Raw genomic sequence first — 22,438 nt, 5'->3', positions numbered from 1 at the left:
TTAGGCTGGGTCTACATAGGATGTAGTAAGTCGTGGCGGCAGAAATTGACCAATCACAGTTCATTATTCTCCTTACGGTCGAAGAATAATGAACTGTGATTGGTCAATTTCTTCCGACACGACTTACGACATCCAATGTAGACCCACCCTTAGACGTGCGGGTTCTTTCCGTATGAACGCGGCATTGACTCTGGCAGGTCTGCCAAGGATCTCCTTGCGATGCTGCATAGACAAGCAGACTGGCGTATTGTTTTTGCTCGACGGCGGCACGGCGGTCGTGAGATTCGGGCGTGAGGCATGCCGCACTTGTGACGATTGACGATAACGCGGTAGACAAAGAGGATCGCCCCCTGCCTCCGGGATGTGCGACAATTCCTGGGAGCCCATAGCCCAGATCTACATCGTGGATCAGGAGTCCACCGATCCCGATGATTACATTTACTGTCTTTGTAGCCGAATATTTATCCGGTAAGCGCGCCCGGTCGGTCGCATCCTACTGTCACCTACGACGACGTTCCTCGTCGGCCCTCGACGGTCAAATGTCCGGCATTCGTCGGGCTTACGAGGACGCTATAAAGAATTAACGCGCTTATTGATCAGCGTCGGTGTTGGACGTGATTTAACCTTGACACCCGCTCGTCCATTGTGAGCGGGTCGCGACAGATCCCGGCGGTGTGCTTTTCGAATCTTCTGTCGTTTGTCGTACCACTCGACGAAGTGAAATTCTGAAATCGGTGGACCAGCAGTTTGCCCAATCAAGACTATCGGTGGACCAGCAGTTTGCCTAATCACGGTAGTGTCCGGCATCAAGTATACACGGAGATAGAACAGTTTCGTAGAAAAGTCGCTGCCCTTTAGCAGAGTGATAGGGTTTTTCAGGCGTGATTCAACAATGTGTTTGTATTCTCTTGTCAACTTTTTTTCTTTTATAGTACATCCCCATGGTCGCTATAATTTACCGAGATTTTGTAGAATTCGTTGGATTGTAAAGAATTGTTTGTCGCTCTAATGTCAACGATAGGAAGAGATGGGGAGTTTAGAAACTGGAAACTCTCGTTAAACTTGCCATTTATATGTAGCTCGTACAAATAAAAAAGACGATCCTGCTGTTCTTTAATAATGATCCTTTAAGGATGAAGAAGTTCCTATGAAATCAGATTACTGAGAGAAAAGAATGAGAAAGCTAATAAGTTTAACTGTTTAAATTAGGATAAAGTTTCTGTTCTTGCTTTTGAGTTGATATTTATGCCCGGTTTTACCAAGCGTCGCTTAACTTTGATCTTAGTTTAATTCATGCTTGTCTCTTTCTGCAGTAACAGTTGGAAAGATACAAAGAACGAATTAAGCTAAGCTTAAAGTTAAGTGACGTTAGCGAAACCGGGCCTTGGAGTTAATTAAATTACTGGTCTTGTGTTTCTACGCTGTTATTCTTTCCAGGAATCCCGAGGTTTATACTGTCTTAGCCTCGGAAGATGCCAGCGAAGGGGAGGATGCCGACGGGGATTACGTAGGGGAGATGCTAGATCTTTGTAAAGGATCCGGAGTAGAGACACAATCTATAGAAAAACATGATGTATGATACATACTTGTCATTTACTAGTGACAGTTATATGAAATTGTAGAGTTTAAACGGCGACTAGTTTTGACGACGTTAAGCGAGCTGTTGATTTTTTGATGTAGGAAGAACCAGTGAGCTGTTATTGCAGCGCATCTCACACGGATAACAATTATTCCACGGACGAGCATGATTCGGTACGCGATTCGGCTCATTGGCCCACCGCACACTCCCTGACTCAAAAGCTGGGTCTGCACCAGTCGGATTCTGGCGCGGACTTGTCCGAGTATCATGATCAGCATGAGGCAAAAAGTATACAGAATCTCGTGGCGTCGTATGGGAAGACTTTTCAAACTATAGAAACTGAGGTTGAGAACAACTGCGAAAATGTGGACATGCTAACTGAGCACGAACATGTGTCAGGTAATTGCGCTATTAAGGATTTCAAGGATGTTGTGCCAAATTGTAACTGTCGTGTTGAATTAAAATAGATGTTGCATTGATAATTTTGCATTTTTTTGCATTAGGTGACAAGGAATCTATGGTACAACACTTATCAGACAGTACCACTATATTAAATACGGAAGGACACAACAAAGATCTCATTACACAATATGATTATAATTCTTACGCTTATCCCTATTCTGCAGATTATAGCAGTAATAAGAGTGCGAAGGACATAGCGTGGGACAAGTTTTGGGCTAAACACGGGGAGCAGTTAATCTGGGCATCCTGGATCGAAAAATATGCGGATTATATCAATCCCGATTATTTCCAAAATAATGCACGCACAACAGAAGACGAGAAGTTGCAGGATGCGGAGATTAATGAAGTAGCCATAGAAAGATATTTCGAGCACAATACGTGTTTTCCGTCTCAAGCGCATAAGAATTGCGAACTTCTACGTTCTAACTTTGCAGGAATTTTCAATAAGAGTTGTTCGAGCGACAGTGAACTAAAGCCGACAGCAGTATCCTCTTCGAACACTAGCTTCTCATTTGAACAAGCGAGCAGGCAAGAAGTTAATGACAAAGATGCGGACGAAAATAGAAAGAAAATTCTCAATTTCGAGATATTGTTGCAAGAAGGCGATGGTTGGAATCCCTTGAGCCCACTTAGTATAGAAGAAAATTATAATCACCAGTCTAATGCAGAAGACGAGAGGCTATTGATGAGATGTGATTCCGTTAATGGCTCAGTAACGAAAACGAATGCGACCTCAGATTCCATGACTAATGTTACCAAGATGACGTTAACTAGTTCCAGTTGCGATTCCAATTCTGTTCATTCGTCTAGTCTCGTCACTTCCGTAACAAGCTCCGTAGAAAGTAGTATGACTAGTACTAGTTCCGAACAGGAGAACGAATTTTCAGTGGAAGACAACGACAAATATTGGCAGCATCTGTGGAAAGAGAATTTTGAGACTCAATATCAAAGGCAGTATGAATTATTCATAGCAAATTATAATAAGGAGCACAACGTAGACCATAATCAATTATATTTTAACACGTTGAACGAGTCGCATGGCGACACGATTGTACTTGAACAAGACGATGAGGCGATGCCTCAAGGAGATAGAGACAGCGAAGAGCTTTGTACCTGTAAAGATCAAAGGAACGAGAGCATAGATACTGTACAAATTGACTTAACTGCATCGAGTAAAGTAAATTCTGAAAATAGATACTCACGGAAGGGCAGTGCGCCCAACTCCAAGTCCAAATTAAGGACGAAGAGGCTGATCATGGATTCAGTGGGCGTGCTTATGAAGAATTTAACAATAAGGGTGGAGGAGAACAAGCCGACTGACGTGGAAGAAGAGATGCGCGAAGAGTTGCAGCAGACTTACGCTCAAGATCTAATGGTTACCGAAACAATTGAAACAATGGTTTCCCGTAACAATTTCGACAATAGTCATCAACAAAAGTCTTCTGATGGAGGAGATGAATTTCATGAAGAGATTCAAGACATTTACAGAGAAAGGTAAAATATAATAATAATAATAATAGTAACAGCAACTACTTCATTGTTTGCTCATGCAATGTCATAGATTAAATGATTCTAACGTATACCTTTTGCCGTAACATTAAAAAAATGAAACAGAATATATAATATATGTAATTATAATTCAGTTAATGTTCAGCTATATTATTTAATTATAATGTGAAGTATATAAGTATAGTAGAAGATAGAATAAAATGTACTTGTCTCTTTCGTCTAGTCACGAGGCTGATTGTAACGATAATGCGGATGGTTTAGAAACTGTGAAAAAAGCCTTCTCATTAATGGGCTATGCCAATTTTATCGAGGATGAAAGCCAAAGAAAACTGCGAGGCGAAGTTGTTTATCGAAAACGTAATATCAGGCGGCAAAGTTTTCACTTGATGGCGGAACTCAAACGCCTGAAAACGAAGTATAAAACTTTCGACGACGCAGAAACGACCGTCAGATATACAAATAAGGTAAACCTTTTTTTTTTCCTTAACATATTTCGATTTACTCAGTTCACGTAAAATAAGTGTTTTAACACTCTGTCGGTTTATTTTTATTTTTCTAATTATACTACTTCATGTATTGAGGAGAGACGACTACCTACAGGCTCCGGCGGACCAGCGCGATAATGCGACGCGCGATATTTAATAAGTGCACAGTTCTTCCGAAAATCTTATGGAAAAATTCTACACCCATTGGATCTCGTGCGTCGTGTTGTTATCGCGCTAGGACCTCATTCTCGAAGATTATTGTATGCGATATTTTTCAAGAATAAGACCCCTGGTCCGCCGAAGCCCATATTCATTTAGTGTTTTATAGATTCAAATATCTGTTCTTTATAACTGCATTATATTGTAATTCCCGTATTCAAAAGTGAATAATACGATTATATGCATGTATATTAGAGAGAGGGGGGGGGGATAAAATAAAAGTAAGCTATAAAGAACAAATCTATTGCTAACTAAAAGATTCCTTAGGGAATGTTTCAATGAATACTGGATGCATTCTAAAAACAGCGCTAAACATAAAATCGTTCTTTGTAACTGCACTACATAAAGTATCCTTTATTTCCAATAAAATAGATATGTAATCAAACGTTGGGAAGAGAGAGAAAAAAAATGAACAATATAAAAAGTTCAGTTACAACGAACGAACCGGTTATACCTGGCATGGCTAACCTACGGCCCGCGACAATATTTAAAAAAATCAAAGACAAAACTATAAAACTAGTTTTATTAATGTTTAAGATTAAAAATAGTTTTGGTACTTCTTTTTATAAGTACAAAATTTTAACAGTCATTTTTAATTAAAAAAATTTTTTAATTACACTTTAAAAAATATAAATAATCGTTTTGGCTCGCAGAAAGTTTCAAAATTTTGACTGTAGCCCGCGATATTGGAAAAAGATTGAGTGATGCAATGATGGTAATTTATTAGATTGCAAGCAATCCAGCAGGAAAAATGGCTTAAAGCCTGCGACACACGATGCTTTTTTACATTGCTTGCTTGCTCTCACCTGTGACAGCCAATTGGCACTGCTGTATGACTTGAGACTACATTTTCATTGGCTTTCACCTTCGTATGCAAGCAATTAAGCAGGCAAGAAGCATCGTGCGCCACTGACTTTAATGTTTCTAAAAACGTTTTGCTTTTACGTAATCGTAAGAGACTCTTCCCATAGACTCTTTAATGTACAGGTTGCCTCGATTCAGTATTTGTTGGTGCAGGGTCTCACAGCAAGGGGGGGGGGGACACACATTGACTACGTTTACACGGTGGCTTATAAGTCGGTTTAATAACTACGGTATACTATCCGATGCAAAACTTTTCTCCTTTTGACTATAATGATTATTTAAATATGAGCCTATTTTGTTACCCTAAACATTTTAATAAATTTCTTTTCATATATACTTTCATTTCATATACATATACTAGAAATTATAGTTGAAGTATCAGAAATGCTCATATTTAAGTGATCGTTATGATCAAAAGAAAAAAAATTTGGATCGGGTAGTATACTGTAGTTATTAAATCGGCTTATAAGCCGCCGTGTAAACGTAGTCATTGATAAAATAGTCTCGCTTTTAAATTGAACGTCTCTGTCTTATACATGGGGTCTACACCGTCTGCACTGTTTAGCTGAACTGACTGCACTAACTGCACTGACTGCAGAATTTACCTTTCTCTTTCCAATCTATTAGTCTGCAATGTATAAGACGGAGAGGCTGTGCGATGAGAGTAAAGAACACCGCCAGTGACCGCCACGACCAATCGGAGCCAAGTGCTTCATTGAGGCAACCTGTATTCTGGTTTTCGAGGCATTCCCACGTGTAGCACTGTAGGGAAGTGGCGAGAGAAAGAAACGTAGACCGTGTTTATCGCCACCGCGGTTTTGTGATGTATTTTTTCAACGGCGGACTTTTGATCGTGGACCTTTAATTATAGACGAACAACTATTTATCTTGCGATCCAACGTCTATATCAGCGGATGCCGATGTACAATCCAACGACAAAGGTTCCTACGCAAAGGCACAAGCTGCATTTACGTCGAGTTCTGATGACGAGGACAGCGTAAAGAAGATGCAGAGGAGAAAGAGGAAGAAGCAGTTTAAGAGATTAAATAAGAACCTACCGAGAGAGATAGCCAATGACTATAAACTGTGGAAGTATTACATCAAACGGTTTGGCCTGTTCAGCAGATACGAAGACGGTATTAAGTTAGATCGAGGTATGTAAATGCAAATCTGTCTGTCTCTTCTAATTGAGATTTTTTTTACACACGTAAAGCGACAATCTCTTTCACAGAGAGTTGGTTTTCTGTGACACCGGAAGAAATAGCAAAGGATATAGCAGAAAGGTGTAGGTGCGACACGATCATTGACGCATTTTGTGGGGCGGGCAGTAATTCCATTCAGTTTGCATTTACATGTGAAAGAGGTACGTCTATCCGTCGTATAAAACTTTACGGGTTGAAGCACATTTTCCTGACCGATTGTATGTTACAGTGATTGCCATAGACATTGATCCTAACAAGATCAAGATTGCTCGACACAATGCAGGAATTTACGGCGTGGACGATAGGATAGAATTTATTACTGGGGATTTCCTGCAATTAGCACCGCAGTTGATTGCGGACGTCGTGTTCTTGAGTCCGCCATGGGGCGGTCCTGACTACATAAAGAGAAAAGTGTTTGATCTCGAAAGTATTATATCTCCCGTTGGTGGCAGAAGTATATTTGAAGCAGCAAGAAGAATCACACAACATGTGGCCTATTATCTCCCTAGAAATTCGGACCCTCTGCAGGTAAATATTTTTGTGATAATTCCATTTGCGTATCTAAAGGAACGTAATTGCATTATAAATGTAATTGCAGATGATCAAGTTAGCCGAGAAGAATGGTAAAGTGGAGATTCAACAAAACATGTTCAATGGAAAGTTTACTGCTTGTACAAGTTACTACGGTGAATTGGCCAGGACGTAATTTTAAGCGCAGGAACAAGAGATATTTTTTTAGTTGACGGTTTTTCATTGTTTTTTTTTACATATACTCGTCACAACCAAAATCGTGATACTTCTTTTCAGTTAATAGTATCTTAGCTGTACTGTGACACTGAAGGATAATGTACTTTATCTTTTACTACTTCCAAATTTTATTAACTCGCATTTTTTATGTACGTTCTTCCATATATACATATATAATTTTAATTTTAATAAATATACCTTTAAGAAAGTATTCTTTATTGATATATCTAAAAATTTCTTATCTAAGATCTTGGACGAAATTTCAAAGTAAAAACAATGTTCTGAAAATTATTTAATTTTTATTTACAATAAATAATTGTACTTGCAACGTAGGTTTATTTTATCATTCAGTTATCATAAAATAAAACAAAAGATACCGAATATGGCAAAATAAAGTTTTTGAAATAGCAAGAAATTCATGATCTAAAGCAACTTTTTACATCTCATATATTGGCATATAATGAGTAAGTTTACAATCACGAGGCACGGTAGTGTCTCGCGCCAAGTATTCTTTTTTTAAACCTTTTTTTATTAATTTGATTAACAAGAACGATACAAAATGAAGATGATCGTAATTTTTCGTAAAAATTATAACAAATTTTTATGATTCTTTAACAATTTAGCTTAAATTAACTTTCTAACGGTATTCCTGAATTTAAATTCTATAACATTCAGAAATAATATCACAATATTAATAAATTTCTGTTAAAATTTTAATCTTATCACTTGTAAAAAAATTTAATTATTAAATCATACAGGACTAGCTCTTTTTTATTAGTTTGTCATTTGAATATATAATCTTGCGTCATATCATGATTTATTGTTTTACATTATTTGTTTGCTTGAACATATTGGAGGACATTTTTATTATTCGACATATTTTATGTATTACTTGCGTAATCTCACGAATCAATATCGATATTTGTCACATATTTTTCTTCAATATCACTGGTAGTTATGTTTGTTTCTTCAATATCAATGGTTCTAATACTTCTTTCCTCAGGTTCTGCAGGTATTGTTATACCACCAGTGTCTATGCTTTCTTCCTCTTCTCTAGGAATTTTTAAGAAGCAATGCATGGTCTCGTCGTCTTCTTGCTCGATAGTAGAGTCATTTTTGTTCAAACTTTCTCTCGTCGATAACGAACCCTGAAGATGTTTCGACGGTATTTGTATTGTGATTGTCTGAGAGGTACCGTCAGCGGACGTTGAGGAAGACATCAAATTAGCTTCTAAAGTATCCCCATCTTTCGAAAAGGCACCTAAACAGCTGTAAACTAATTGCGCTGCCGCAATATTGCCGGGAAAGACCTCGACATTCTCGCTGTCTGCGTGTAAAGAAAGTAGTCAAGGAATTTAAATAAAGATATCTACTAAATCTGACACACCAACGGTTCATTAAATCTTAGTATTACCTTTCTTTTGCGCATTAGATTTTATCAAACCCTTTTCATGATCTCCTAAGTGTTGGATGTAACTTTCATTTTTCACCGTCTTGAAAGAACACAGATCGCACGTGAATAAGCCAGACAGTAAAGGGTGCCTCGATTTTAAATGGTTTTTATAACTGCTGCTCTGTATCGCCGTATATGAGCAATGTGGGCATTTGTACGGTCGAAATCCTGTGGTTAAAAAAAAACAAAAATCGAATCGCTTCTCCACAATGGTGTTGATTTTGGATGTAACCCTTACCCGTGTGCTGCATAATATGCCGTCGTAAGGTATTGTGATCTCCAGTTTTGTATTCGCAAATTTCGCAGCTGAAGGGCTTGTCTCCCGTGTGCTGACGCAAATGCATCTGCAGCATTGCCTTCTTGGCGCTCGCGTGGCCACAGACGTTACACACGTACGGACGCAGCTTGGAGTGCACAGCCTGAATGTGATTTTTTAAACATTTCGAGTTCGCATAAGTTTTGCCGCACATTTCGCACTTCTTCGAGGTGTACCATCGAGTTACTTCCAACGTTTTGCGATCCAGATGCATTATACGGTGATTGCGCAACTGACTGGCCTGCTTGAAACACTTGCCGCAATCGGGACATTTGTAGTCGCGGCTATCACTGTGCACCCTCATGTGCGTCAAGAGTTTTACCATGGTAGCACTTTTGTAGGCCTCGCAAATTTTGCAGGTGAACAAACCTATGTCTGTATTTAAGAAAAAATAACTGCGTAAAAATGTTAAACTCCCCTTACGTCACTTAGCTTATATTTACGAACCAATTTGATGACTTTTCCATAAGTGCAAGCTACACTGACGCCACTTTGTAAACTTCATGTCTCGACACACGCTGCACTTGAATGTCGTCCCAGTTTCAGATTCCGTGTGGCAAAGGATATGTTGCTGCATAATTTCCTCCGAGGCGAATTTGTACGGGCAGCCCTGATAGGAACACCTTAAGCAAGGATCGCACATTAATTTAGATATTAATAGCAGTGAAGGGATGAGTTTCTTCCGCGTGGCATACACATCTTTCGGAAGATTACATACTTGACATTTAGCTCCGTCGTCTCTATCATATTTCTGTTGCGCATATACTCCGAATTTAGGGTCTTGGAAATTTTCACTGGACTTTTCTCCGCCTGGCCGCCCTCGACGTGTTGGCTCCCGTGTACAGCTATCAGGCCGGGATTCGTCAGGCCTGTCAAGTTTTCCTTTCCAGCCTCGTCGCTCGCAATGTCCGTCAATTGATGGTCCTACAAGAAGTACATATTCTATCGTATCGCCCGGGCAAAGGTAGCCTATCAAGAAAATTAAGTTCAAGATGATATTACATTAATCACGTGTTCCCTACAGCCCTCAAAAGAACGGAAGTAGTTGGAACACTCCTCACACATATAAACTATTCTTACTCGATCCACTTTAGACTCTTCCCTTGGCTACATAATAATAATAAAAAGTAAGCCAATCTTTACACCGCGCTACAAGCGCTTCTGCCGAGCAAAATACAGTTACTTCAATTGAAATGGTCAACTGCAGAGTTAGAACGGCAGGCGCGCTACTCACTTTAATATCGATAGCAGAATTTACGTGCAGTTTCTGAATGTGACCGAACAGCTGCATCTTGTCCTGAGACAGATAAGTACACATCTTGCATTTAAAGGCGGTCACGACTTCCAGGAGGTCGTCGACGTTAACGTTGTCGTCCTCCGCGGCGAGGTCCTGCCCGGCCTCCTCGGTAGCGGCCTGGTATTGCACCTCGGACTGTCCGTACGGGCTCCCGGCCACCAGACTGTCCCCGGTGATGTACTCATTCTCGTTGCTCTCCGCGTTCTTCGGGAGCGGCTTCTCGTGGCAATTCGTCTGCTCCACCGACTGACTGGCGTCCAACTCCTGGAGTATTTCATTCTTAATCGCGTACACCTGCCCGTTCAGGTACAACAGCGAAATCGGCTCCTCCTCGGCGTCCAGCTCGGCGCCCCTGGCAGCGTCAACCGCAGTTTGCTCCTCGCTTGACGCCGAGTCCCTCGCGATGTCCGTTGACGGCGGCGCGAGCTTGTAAATGTATCTCGTACCGTTTATATCACAGCTCAAGTAGGACACGTCCATACCGGTTTCCTCGGTCATCGCTGATGACGGAAAGATCGTAGAACAATCGGTGGATTCGACAACAACGCACAAACCGTTCGACACTCTGGACGCACGATTGACTTTAGTCCAGCAAACAAAGCCGACGGATAGCCCTGGCGACAGGCTGACAGATTATCGCAGCAGACCTGGCGTCAATTGTGTCTCTTGCGTGTCCTCTTGGAAAACCTGATCCACGATCCGACGGCAACTTATTGGCCTGAAACCGAACCGAATCCGTGATCTTGTGGTCATTTAAACGGAGCAGGTGCATTTAGGTGGCAATGGAACGGTGGAATTCCGTCTCTGCAATCAATTTACTCTCACATTCCTCTGGCGGAGTCCGTCGTGCTGGATAGTCTGTCAGCAAGATACGCAGACACCTTGCAAACTCTCGTCTAAAACGAACTTAACGTGGGTTTCATTCGTGACGTAAAGTTCAATATACGAATCACTTTGGGATGTACAAAATCCGTCTCGACATACCCTCTGCTTATTCTTAAACGACAAAAAAATCACAATTCGATGTCACAATTCGTACAAACTTTCGCAGGCTATTGCAAGTTTGTGTCCAGAGGTCGAACAGTTCTCGAACGGCCTGAGACGACGACAAGAGGACGACGCCAGGCTCGTTGTGATATTTGCAAACTTATTTACGTCGCGAGATAAACGAACGCGAGCGTACACATGTATACTGTGTCAACGTGGAGCGACGAGGTTATCTCGGCGAGACAGTAATAAGACTAGATCGCGCGGACGGTAATTAAAGCTGAGACACACCTTCGCGTCGACCGATTCTGCGGCCGCTGCTCGGCGAAATTGCAGCGAGGGGAACGAGGAGAGACGCGAGGATATTCAAATTCGAAATCCCGTCCTCGCGAGGCATCTCGCGCACGGTGGGCGTCCGGTTCGAAGTTTCCGGCAGGCGGCCATTCGCTCGCACTTAACCGGGAACGAACGTATCTTCAAATAACTTCTATTCGCAATCGTTTGTACTTTGAATGAAGACGTTTGAAGTGCAATTGAAAAGGTTCGCGAGTCATTCGTTTATTTGTAATTAATTAATTACTGTTCTGTCTGGCATTTGGCCGGAATGGATAAAAATAGAACCGGAGAGAAATCTGAGAGCGGCCACGCCGGCGTTTTACTTGATACCGTTTCAAGGGACTGTTTTGCGCGCCTTTACCTTCACTTTTAAAGCGGAGAGTACACGCTTTTGCATAAGTGCATAAGCATATGCATAACGAACTTGATTGGTCTATAAGCAAATGCACAAGGAAATGGACCAATCAAATTCGTTAAGGTCTGTGTCCACGATGCCAGAACTTGGTCAAAGTTCTAGCCCCGAGAAATGTGTGGCCAATCGACTTGCAGCTTTTATGGAACAGCTGTAAAAATATTATTCTTTATGTTGATTCATCTTATACAGTTACTCTTGACGAACAAAGTAATTTTTGTATCGACACTGTTTATTTTCTATGTAAGTAATTTTCTGTTACAAAAAGAACAGTGTTTAAAAATTTTTTAAATTAATTTATCATAAGTATGTTTTTTGTAATTTTGTATATCAATAAATGCATAAAAAGACAGATTCAAAAACATTTTAATGAACGTACAATTAAATGAACTAAGAAAATGGCGTCCTCACAAACGCGTTGAGCGCTTTTTATTTATATTTGGACGCGTCCCGCATTCCAGCGCAAAATATCTAGTCACTTTAGGGGTCTATTTTGTAAATGTTAACATCATTACGTGTTTTGCGCAGATATAATATATGCCATAGAAAAGCTGTGCAAAGCACACGACGATATTGTTAAGATTCTTTGAATCTTAACGATATTATTGTGTGTTCAAACCCTGGCTGAGGTAATATTTTTTGCAACAGATTTTCTGCATTAACCGATTAATTAACAAATGTGGCCAGCTGTGGTCGAATGAAATTTGGAATTTTATTATTATACTGGCAATTTAAAGAAACTAATCTTTGATATCGTTAAGGTTTACAGAATAGGACCTTCAGATGAGGATAAATGAGGTAAAGTATTCCGGTATTCGTGTGCCACCTTGTCATGCGTATATTTGAAACGCACAGTAAAAAGGCCATATACATGTACGTGAAACCTTTCTACAATCGTTCTTCATCAAATACAAACTGATGCGGCTCGAGGAAAGCAGTAGATTCCTATACGTCGTACAATTCACTTGCAAAAAATGCAATTAAAGATCCATCGAATACGAACGATTCTCATCGATCGATTAGGTCCACTCGAGAGGCAATGGTTCGCTCGATGGAGGGCTGCCGAGGACTCGCATTTATACGTGACTGCGTTTTACACGGCGTAGACGTTACAATATACGAACAAATTGCTGCGCTTAAAATGTAAATCTAACATAATCGGGCTACATTACGGTATAATCGTATACGGTACTTTCTCTCGTCCCGCCGATTAACTGAAGAACTCGCGAGAAATCGGTATTATGTTACAAAAGCTTTACATAGCAATGTAGTCGCAACGTAGCGAAAACGGCAGCGATTATTCTAATACTAAACGAAAGTAAGCAAGCGGTTCGTGGCGTTGTTTGTATAAATACGTGACGGCATTAAAACAAACTGACAGAACGAAATGTGGATTACGCATGAAACTAGTGTTTCGCAATCTCTTCCTCTTCCCGACAATGTCGACGTATCAGCCTCCTCATGTTTCCTCAACACTTTGCGGATCAAGCTCGAGCTTTCAACGCGAGCTCTTTCCTATCGAAGTGTCGAAGAACTCCCGGTTTCCGGTATCTCGGTAAATTGATACATTATATTCGCTTATCTATTCGTTAATATTAACTATACGGTATTACAGTTCATAGCATGAAATCGTATCCCCTTTCCTCTTCCCTCCGCAGCGTGCGCGACATTAAATTGTTTAGCCCGCATCTTCGTCCTGTTCGGCTCTTGAAAAACTAATATGTATATAATGGAATCTACCACCGTGTCTCATAATACTGAATGCCACATGAACAAGAAAGGCCCACTTATGAAAGCGATCGGTATCAGGCAAAACAAAACCCAACTAGAGTCTCAAAGAGTCAATAAATAATTTTTTTTTTCAGCAAATGTTTCAAACAAACCTCGATGAATCCGTCATCGCGAACATTTGTTACAAATTTCTTTCAATGTACCGAGTATCGGGCATTATGAATAAAATGCACACGATTTTAGTGAACAATAATACAGTTTACTAATCGTTCGTACAGCTGCAATTTTTGTAAACCGCTTGTGTATTTGTTGTTCAGTAAATCGCAATGTAATACGAGAGTAATGAATCGAAGACAGCGAGTCGCTGGGTTGAGAACGCCGGTACAAAGCTCTGTGTCGTTACACCGTGTGTAATAAAAGGCAACGTCCGTTATAGTTGGCGTGAAGCGCAACAGAACTTAAGTTCAAGAAGTAAAAGTTACGTGAATATTCAAAGTTTGTACCGTTTCTCAATGTTTATCTTCTCATTCATTATTAGGTCTCCTCCACTCTAGTATTCGTCCACTCGTTTCTTCCCCCCCCTCCCCCCCGACAGTAATGCAAAATTCACCGTTGCTTCAGGATTATTTCTCAAGCAAAATTAAAACAATTTCGTCATAACCTTGACGCCACGGGACAAATTTTGAATTATTGCCTCTTCTTCTCTTTTTTTCTCTCTTATTTAGATTCACCGAAATTTCCGATGCAACATATCATTACTGTCTGCCCGCGAACGATAGGTGTATGGAAATTTCTATTCCCCTCGCTTCTCAACCAGACAAAATTCGCCGTTTCTTTATAGAGATGTTTCTACATCGAGATTAAAATAATTTTGTAATGGTTTTGACGCAACGGGAAAATTTTTTTACTTTCTACTCTCTTTTCGTTCTGTTTTATATATTCACCGAAATTTCCTATACAGCGTATCATTATCGTTTTACTCGAATGACAGATGTATAGAAATTTCTATCTTCCCTTCGCTTCTCAATATTTTACGATACATGAATACGTGACCCCAGATTGCTTCTGGCCCCCGTAGAAAAGCAAATTGGGGCATAGGGACAATGTATGTCGCATTACCTATGTTTCATCAATTTAAAGCTACTTAATCTTTCACGCAATCGTTTGAATCAACACGTATCTCTAGCGCACGTAGCCAGAGGCTTACTCTGGAAAAATACGTGATTTTATGTATAATTTTCACATGCAACATACGCGAATAGAGATAAGAGTTTTAATCTGCTTTAACTTCTTCAAATAATGCGAAGAAATAATATACACACAAAAAATATAAAGTGATCAATTCCAAATCCATTCCAAATAGCCGAGAATTAAAAAAAAAAGAAAAACACCTCTATGATTATTAACATATTATTAGATAACAAGATAGCTTTTTATTCACGATACTGTGGAAGCTAAGGAATTCAATTGAGAAATTAAGAGATGGTCGCATTTCATCTCCAGGTCGTGTCGACTTTACTTAACGTTTTCCCTATAGTGTTCATTATATATTATAGACTGATCCTAACTGGAGAATGACCATTTTTTTAATCATTTGTAGATAAGTATATTGCTATTGTGATCCTGTCAATGAAAACGTTACAATAAATATAGCAGTTATATTTTGTCACTGCTAGGATCGCAATCACGATCAAGCACCAATAATGTTCCTTACGATTCCGTAGCATTGTTAGATTTGCAAGAGTTGTAATACACGAATCATTCAACGATACGCTATTCATAACAATAGGTTTCCGATAATCACAGAAACACTGCCTACTGTGACTGATCAGATGTTCCTAGTTGTTAAACGAAAGAATTCTTACACAGTTACTAAATACATATTGCTTATTGGTGCTTGAACGGCATTTCAATGTAATTAGGACACTGCAGAAGATTAGGAAGATTTCATACAACACATACTAATAACTAATTTAAATAATTGTATATAAATTGATTTCAGATTTTACATCCCTTCGATCTTTACCATATTTTTAGTAATGCAAATAGCAAGCGATGCAATAACAAACGTGTGAAATAAAAGTATCTCATCATGCATGTTTTACATCAATTTGTAACAAATATTTCTCAAACCGATACAAATACATTTTTACAAATATAACCAAATTATTGTTAACATAAAACAGCTTTTTTTCTATACAGATAGATTATACTATATAGAAAAAAATTTCATATGAGAGAAAAGGAGAGAGAGCAATTTTATTAGATCTGATTCCTCGAATAAAGGAATCGGATTTAGCAAAAAAATTGGCTCCCATAACCACGGCTGAGACCTTCTTGGCGCGATTGAAGAAAGAAGTCTCTGTCGAGGAGTAGCATTTCTCTAACATGAAATTGGCAATGAATAAGCAAGATTTTGCAAAGAAATTTACTAACGGAATTAACTTAATTCTCTTTTGCAGTATCCTAAAGAAGCATAAATACAACTCAACATTATATGACCTTAAGTGCTACTCAATTACTTATCGATAGCTCCATCCATAATGTTATTTTTAACTTGAATGCTAATGTGTATTCCATCACCGGACGCGCCTTTATCCTTCTTCACTTGTGCTGCATTTGAGGCATTATCAAGTCCCAATTTACTAAGAGTACGAAGCGCCCTTAGAGCCGCTTGATTGCGACTCGCGGTTATTGTCGCTCCATTACCGTGACAAACTTGCGGTGGATCAGTGCTTAGCGACACAAGTGATAAATATTCCTTGTTTATAGACACTCCCTGGAACAATGGAAGATAATAATGGCTTAATTCGCTACACGCGTCCCATCTTGATTTACTTGATTCCATTTCTATTAATTAAAACCATTTTAATACGGATGAAACGAACGCGATAAATTACCTTGGGAAAATCGTTAAATTCTACGCTGAAATTAAATAACTGAGATAAATAATGCAATTGATCCTTGGGCGAAACACCAGCCGTATTCTGCTGCTGCTGTTCGCGCAACTCTTCAGCGACTATTTGTACGCTGGGTCCATTCCCCAGTTTAGATTCTTGACCTCCGTCCACCAATAAAAGACCAGGTACTAATTGGCGGCCTATGGTACCTAAAGAGGATGACAAATTTTAAAACTGACCGAACACAGCTGTGACCGATGTTGTTCCTTACCTCCTACCGAGTGAGGTTGAATGTCGTTCATTTGTTCGTCCTCGAGAAATGTGACTTTTCTAGGCTTCGACTCCGTGTTCTCGTTCTCTCCCGTCTTTATGGATGGTTTCGCGGGCTGCGGCGACGGTTTACTGTATCCTAATTGCGCCAAGAGAGCCTCAGCCGCGGCTCTCTTAGCCAATTTCTTGTTAGGTCCGATTCCCTGGGCGGAGTGCTGGCCCATTATTACTTCCATGACAAACTCTCTACGTCTCGGCGCGCCCTTCTCGTCTATCAGATTGTAAACCGGTTCCCTCTCGCGTTTCGCCTGTTGAATCTGAACGAGCCGGGAGACCGGGTTCACTTCCTCCGAGGCTTCATTCTCCGCACGGGGCTCTTGATAAACTTTGATTAAATTACGAGATTTCTTCTTCGTCGCCGGCGGCTTACGTTTCACTCGCATCGTTCGGTTCTGTATGGTGGCCGGTAACGGAGGAAGACGCTTCAGTTCGTCTAACATCAACTCGGCGGCGCGTTTCTTCGACACCTGAGAAAACGGAGACGGAGGGGGATACGAGCATTAGGAATTGCATTACTTATTCTTCTACGCGAAAAGTTTGAGAGATTACTTTTTTCGATGAGCCCTCTCCCACAGTAACCTTCTCGCCGACAGTACATTTTGTCATAAAGGTCCTTATATGAGGTTTACCGCTTTCGGATACGACTTCAAAACTGACTGGCAGTCCACGCTTTAGCGCGGTCTCGTGGACAAGAGACACAGGACTTTTCAACTCGGCGTTCGGATCGTCGATGCCACCCAGCGAACCGTTCTCGCTGGCGGTATTCGTGTTCGTGATCTCTTCTGGTAGTGGCAACTGTCGTAACTGTTCCAAAGCTCTGCTAGCTGCGTCATGACGTGCCGCTTGGCCTGTCAAGCCTCTACCCGTAAATTCGCGTTCGCCAACCTTCAGAGTGACGAGATACAATCCCTGAAGATCCGTGTGAGTTCCGCGATTGTACGTGAGTCGAGGACTATACATTCGTGGGAAGTTACCGAATCCGTGCGGCATAAATTGATGTTGCAACGCCGCTGGCGGAGCTTGTCGGAACGTATAAACAGTTGGCTCACCCCGTTTCATCGCTAACGCATTCAGTTCGACAGTGGGCGGCAAATGTCCTGTAATCCAAAACGGCACGATTTAAATATCGGAGAATTCTGTGGATTTTATAATCGAAGAAAAAGAGGCAAAGTTATAGGTCAACTTCGCTGCACAGTCACGACTGCTTATACCGAGGAAGATAGCGTTGCAAATCGATGTTGTTCAACTGTAGTTGCATGCACGTAGAATTCACAAAGCAAAATTACCAGAGCCCGTCGGACATTTGCCGAGATGGCCGATCCTCATGGCCTTGGTGGGTTTAGGCGGAGGTTGACGGTACCAAGTCTTCGTTAGCGCTTCAGTCGCCGCGCTATGCTGAGCTTTCTTTATACTAGGACCCTCAGCGACATACTCCTCCTCGCCCAGTTTTAGCGTCACCGTGAATCTCTTTTTGTGCGCCGGTCCCTGCTCGTTTGTCAGTCTGTATTGATGTTGAATCCTATTGAATCTCGCCAACTCGTTCAACAAGCACATGGGTGTCTTTTCTTTCATGTTTGCCAAAGCTGGATTAGTCGCGTTAGCATGATTCTGACCGGACACACTATCGTCCCTGGACTCTCCATTGGCGTCGTTCGTTATCACCTTCGATTGCTCCACGTTTGACTGTTGCGGCGACACATGCTGCGGCTGCTGCTGCGACTGCGGCTGCTGCACCTGCTGCTGCGACGGCTGTTGCTGCTGGGAAGGCTGATTCTGCTGATTATTCGGCTGCTGCTGCTGCTGATGTGGATACTGAGGCTGCTGCACATTCTGAAGAGTCACGGAAACGGTACTTGCTTGGTCCTTCATGCTAACGCTAACCATCGTATCTGCAAGTAAACGGTTTACTTTCTTGCGATAATCTTCACGGACCAAGAGCAAGGGTCAAATCTGCCGCTGCGTATCTGTACTCACTGTTTGTACTGTGCGTACTCATGCCCATCAACATCGGTTGTCTCGGGTTTCCATGCGGCGGGCCAGGATGCTGCATGTGATGCATATGCTGTTGATGGGGGGGCATGGACAGTATCTGCTGATGCGGATTCCGATGCGGCAGCAAATGCTGCGTCTGATGTAGCTGGGGCATGTTAGCCTGCTGCATAGGCCGCATTGGTCCTGCCATTCTGTGGGGTCAGTGTTTTTTTTTTTTTCGCTCGATTAACATCCCGTCGAACAAGTCCCTCGCTCATCTTTTTATACATTAGCGAACGTACAACTACCGTTATCTTTGTCCTAGGTATATTTGATTCTACAATGACTCTTGTGTGAAAATTCTCACTGTAGAAACGTTGTACGGATAATACGTATAGCGACACGCCATCGAGTTGCTAGACAGAATCATTGGGAAGTTTCGCGGTTTCAACATAGTATAACCATAGTATAAACTAGTAGGTCCACTCGTTCCTTTCGTTTTGCGTCGATCCCTTCTGCGCGTCCGACATTGCTCCGGGTAGACTAACGAGAGAAATGTTGTATGTGTTGTGTGGCTTAGATGAGTACACACACACACACACACGTCGCTGGACCCTGTCGGGGTGTATGGCGCAGTACCACAGGACCGCAAAGGCCGAAGGAGCGGGCGGAGAGTGGATCTACCAGTTATACTACGGTTTCGATAACTTGCGACGGGCATTTGCACGTCCCGGCGGTTATTTACGTCTGGACGTCTAGGAAAGCGCGAAGCTCCCAGAGGAGACGAGTGCTTCCGTCGCACTTCCCATACGATTCTGCCGCCGCAGAGGCGCGAACGGTATAAGACTTGATCATGCGACATTAACCTGTTGTGATCTCGGAGCTGATTTTGCATCGTGTGATGTTGGTGGCGTAACATCTTACGAGAATCTACGCAGACAAACCTGTAAAATGAAAAGAGCAAGGTCATTCAATCCCCGTGTCAACGTATCTCAGACGGCGGAGTCGCGTCGCGTAGCACGCGCGAGCGAGCGAGCGGATCTCCGCGACCGCGAATTAAAAGAAAAAGCCAAAAAAAAACACCCCCCAACGAGACCGTCCGTCCTCTCTCGCGCCGAGCTCCCGCGTAGCAATGGGCAGAACCACGAGCCATTTCCTCTGCCAGTGCTTCGCTCGGTCAGCGAGGGAGGACACGGGACGAGTGTTAATTATCAATAAACAAGCGATCCGGCCTGCGAATCGGCGCCGCTTGTTGATCCCCGCCGGTCAACAAAGGAGGACGCAACGTGCCAGTCCCGCGCGAAGAAGACGAGGAGGAAGGCCCCAGGCTCCGAGATGCAATTCCCGGCGTACACGCGGCGACTCCCCTCCGCCTTTCCCTCTTTCCGCGTGGATAACGGCCGCGCGAGAACGAGCCGCCGGACTCGAGGGGGGGGGATGGGGTGGGGGAGGGGAGGGGTGGCGGCAGGACGGACGAGGAGGAGACGGTATAACCTTCCTGCGGGAAGGGCGAGCCGGAGCCGGTACGACGGGCGGTTTATTTACGCGGGACGCGGCCCCGTCGTCGCGGCCGCGCGCGCGAATCTCGTACGCGCGTACGGTTTTGCGGACGCGCGAGCGACGTTCTCTCTCCGTTTTTCTATAAATAAAGTCCCGTCTCGCGCGCGCTCTCTCTCTCTCTCTCTTGCTCCCGAGAGGAATGGGCTTGGTCCGGCGACGACGGCGGCGGCGGCGGCCCGTCCGCACGGTCGGAGCCACGCCGCGCGCGCGGCGCGCAGCACACACCTTTTTGCTCACTTTTCCGACACTTACCCGGTCACGTTCGCTCGATTTCGCGGAAATTTCGGGCGCGTCGCGCGGCACAGGCGAATTTCCGGCGAAACGGGCACACTCCGACGGGGACCGACACCGCCAGGCCCTCAGCGCGGCTATTGGCAAACAGTAAAGAAAAGCGCTCGGTAGACTAAAATGCGGCCATTTTGATGTGGAGCTAGCGGCGGAGCCGTGACGTCACCGGCGGCGCGTTCTCGGCCCCGCGACGCGGGGTGATGCACGGACCGCGGGAAGGAGCGACGGAGGCAGCAGCAGCAGCAGCAGACGGCGGCAACGAGCGCCTAGATAAGAGTTCGACAATTACTTTCGGCTCCTTTTCCCCGGAATCACCGCCCGCTTTCTCACGTACATTGGTGCCGCGGGCCGACAGAAGCTGCTCGTAGTTCGCGGGTTCTTTTCAAGGTAGGCGCAAACACGCGTGTCGGCGCGACACTCGAGTGTAAAGGCCATTCTACAATTGCGTAAACGTGGTTGTTATCGGTTGTACAGTGTTGTAAAACACGTAGTTTTAAACTAGCATCTCCGATTGTAAAGCCTGTTGTAAAAGATGGCTGAACTTGATCTTTCACGACTACAACGATGTAGGACGTAAAAGCTAACCAATCATTCATTTCAATTACGACGTATCTCACTCTATTGTATATTACTTTGATGTACAACACTTACTACTACTTCTACTCCTACAACCCAACAACTATAAAGGCCATTCTACAATTGCGTAAACGTGGTTGTTATCGGTTTACAGTGTTATTGTAAAACACTGCAGTTTTAAACTAGCATCTCCGATTGCAAAGCCTGTTGTAAAAGATGGCTGATGAACTTAATTGATCTTTCACGACTACAACGATGTAGGACGTAAAAGCTAACCAATCATTCACTTTAATTACGACGTATCTCACTTTATTGTATATTACTTTGATGTACACGCACCGGCATAAATGCTGTCCCTATCCTTGTGAGGTGCACGCACACAACTACAGGGACTCTAGTTGTGTGCGTGCACCTTACAAGGATAGGGACAGCATTTATGCCGGTGCGTGTACAACACATACTACTACTTCTACTCCTACAACCCTACAACTACGTTTACGCAATTGTAGAATGGCCTTAACGTTTACGCAATTGTAGAATGGCCTTTAGGCTGATGGCAGAGAACAATCCGTAAACGCTTAAGACTGTCTCAGTCGTAGACGTAGGGCAAGGCAGAGAGAAACGTAAGTCGTGAAAGGCTATGGTACACGACTTACGTTTCTCTCTGCCTTGCCCTACGTCTACGACTGAGACAGTCTTAAGCGTTTACGGATTGTTCTCTGCCATCAGCCTTACCGACGCTCTCGGGACGCGTGTTTTTCCGAGATTCCCAATTAGAGGAAACTGTCGCAAGTATTCAAATAGGAGCGAGATTAGGAGGGTAAGTACACGTCCCCCGCTGGAGATCGTCAATCGTGTCCGAGGAATGTCTTTCGGCGAGAGATCAGAATACGCGTGTCCCTCGAGTATCGCCGAGAAATGCGTCGAAAGAACACGCATTCGAGGGACGGGCCACTCGGGATTGGATTCTGAAGGTGAGGTGCATCGTTTCTCGTTTCCCGGACTTGGGACAACAGCTAATGGGACGCGCTTATACGCGGCCGTCGACGCGATATGTACGAGTCGAGCCATCGGCCGCGTTCAGCAGAAGAAGCTACTTTGCTTAGCTGCTGTAAAATTGAATCTGATTGGCGTATGCTCTTAAATTCACCCACGTTTAGGATAATGCGCCAATCAGATTTACGTACTTTACGAACAGTTGCAAACGCAGCCAA

At 42.8% G+C, this 22,438-nt stretch overlaps 3 protein-coding genes across 5 annotated transcripts; 1 reads left to right on the top strand and 2 right to left on the bottom strand.

Annotated features, from left to right (window-relative positions):
- The first annotated feature begins 167 nt into the window (after nt 1–167).
- Nucleotides 168–7,399, top strand: LOC105570160 (trimethylguanosine synthase). The gene is made up of 9 exons (XM_012027147.1): nt 168–468; nt 1,438–1,573; nt 1,681–1,978; nt 2,083–3,535; nt 3,774–4,014; nt 5,990–6,272; nt 6,350–6,481; nt 6,550–6,848; nt 6,919–7,399. The coding sequence occupies exons 1-9, from the start codon at nt 362–364 to the stop codon at nt 7,024–7,026; spliced, it is 3,057 nt and encodes a 1,018-aa protein (XP_011882537.1). The 5' UTR covers nt 168–361; the 3' UTR covers nt 7,027–7,399.
- A 176-nt stretch (nt 7,400–7,575) lies between these two features.
- LOC105570159 (zinc finger protein 436-like) lies at nt 7,576–11,405 on the bottom strand. Of its 2 annotated transcripts, none has more exons than XM_012027145.1 (6): nt 10,071–11,405; nt 9,555–9,760; nt 9,284–9,459; nt 8,759–9,211; nt 8,482–8,688; nt 7,576–8,394 (listed from the first exon to the last, which is right to left on the bottom strand). In XM_012027145.1, exons 1-6 carry the CDS (start codon nt 10,629–10,631, stop codon nt 7,970–7,972), a joined length of 2,028 nt encoding a protein of 675 aa, XP_011882535.1. In that variant the 5' UTR covers nt 10,632–11,405; the 3' UTR covers nt 7,576–7,969. The 2 variants fall into 2 exon arrangements, with proteins under 2 accessions (XP_011882535.1, XP_011882536.1); XM_012027146.1 differs by having other exon boundaries at nt 10,095–11,405.
- Nucleotides 11,406–12,682: 1,277 nt separating this feature from the next.
- On the bottom strand, nt 12,683–20,810 carry LOC105570158 (double-stranded RNA-binding protein Staufen homolog 2). 2 transcript variants are annotated; one of them, XM_012027143.1, is made up of 8 exons: nt 20,613–20,810; nt 19,667–19,744; nt 18,804–19,012; nt 18,116–18,736; nt 17,379–17,926; nt 16,771–17,296; nt 16,500–16,708; nt 12,683–16,378 (listed from the first exon to the last, which is right to left on the bottom strand). In XM_012027143.1, exons 2-8 carry the CDS (start codon nt 19,717–19,719, stop codon nt 16,118–16,120), a joined length of 2,427 nt encoding a protein of 808 aa, XP_011882533.1. In that variant the 5' UTR covers nt 19,720–19,744; nt 20,613–20,810; the 3' UTR covers nt 12,683–16,117. The 2 variants fall into 2 exon arrangements, with proteins under 2 accessions (XP_011882533.1, XP_011882534.1); XM_012027144.1 differs by having other exon boundaries at nt 18,116–18,718.
- Between the last annotated feature and the right edge of the window lie 1,628 nt (nt 20,811–22,438).

The sequence above is a fragment of the Vollenhovia emeryi genome, unplaced genomic scaffold (genome assembly GCF_000949405.1).
Source record: "Vollenhovia emeryi isolate VEMERY1.0 unplaced genomic scaffold, V.emery_V1.0 DF939121.1, whole genome shotgun sequence".
Classification (NCBI taxonomy): domain Eukaryota; kingdom Metazoa; phylum Arthropoda; class Insecta; order Hymenoptera; family Formicidae; genus Vollenhovia; species Vollenhovia emeryi.
The sequence above is the reverse complement of the archived record's forward strand: the minus strand, read 5'-3'. Positions and strand labels throughout refer to the sequence as shown.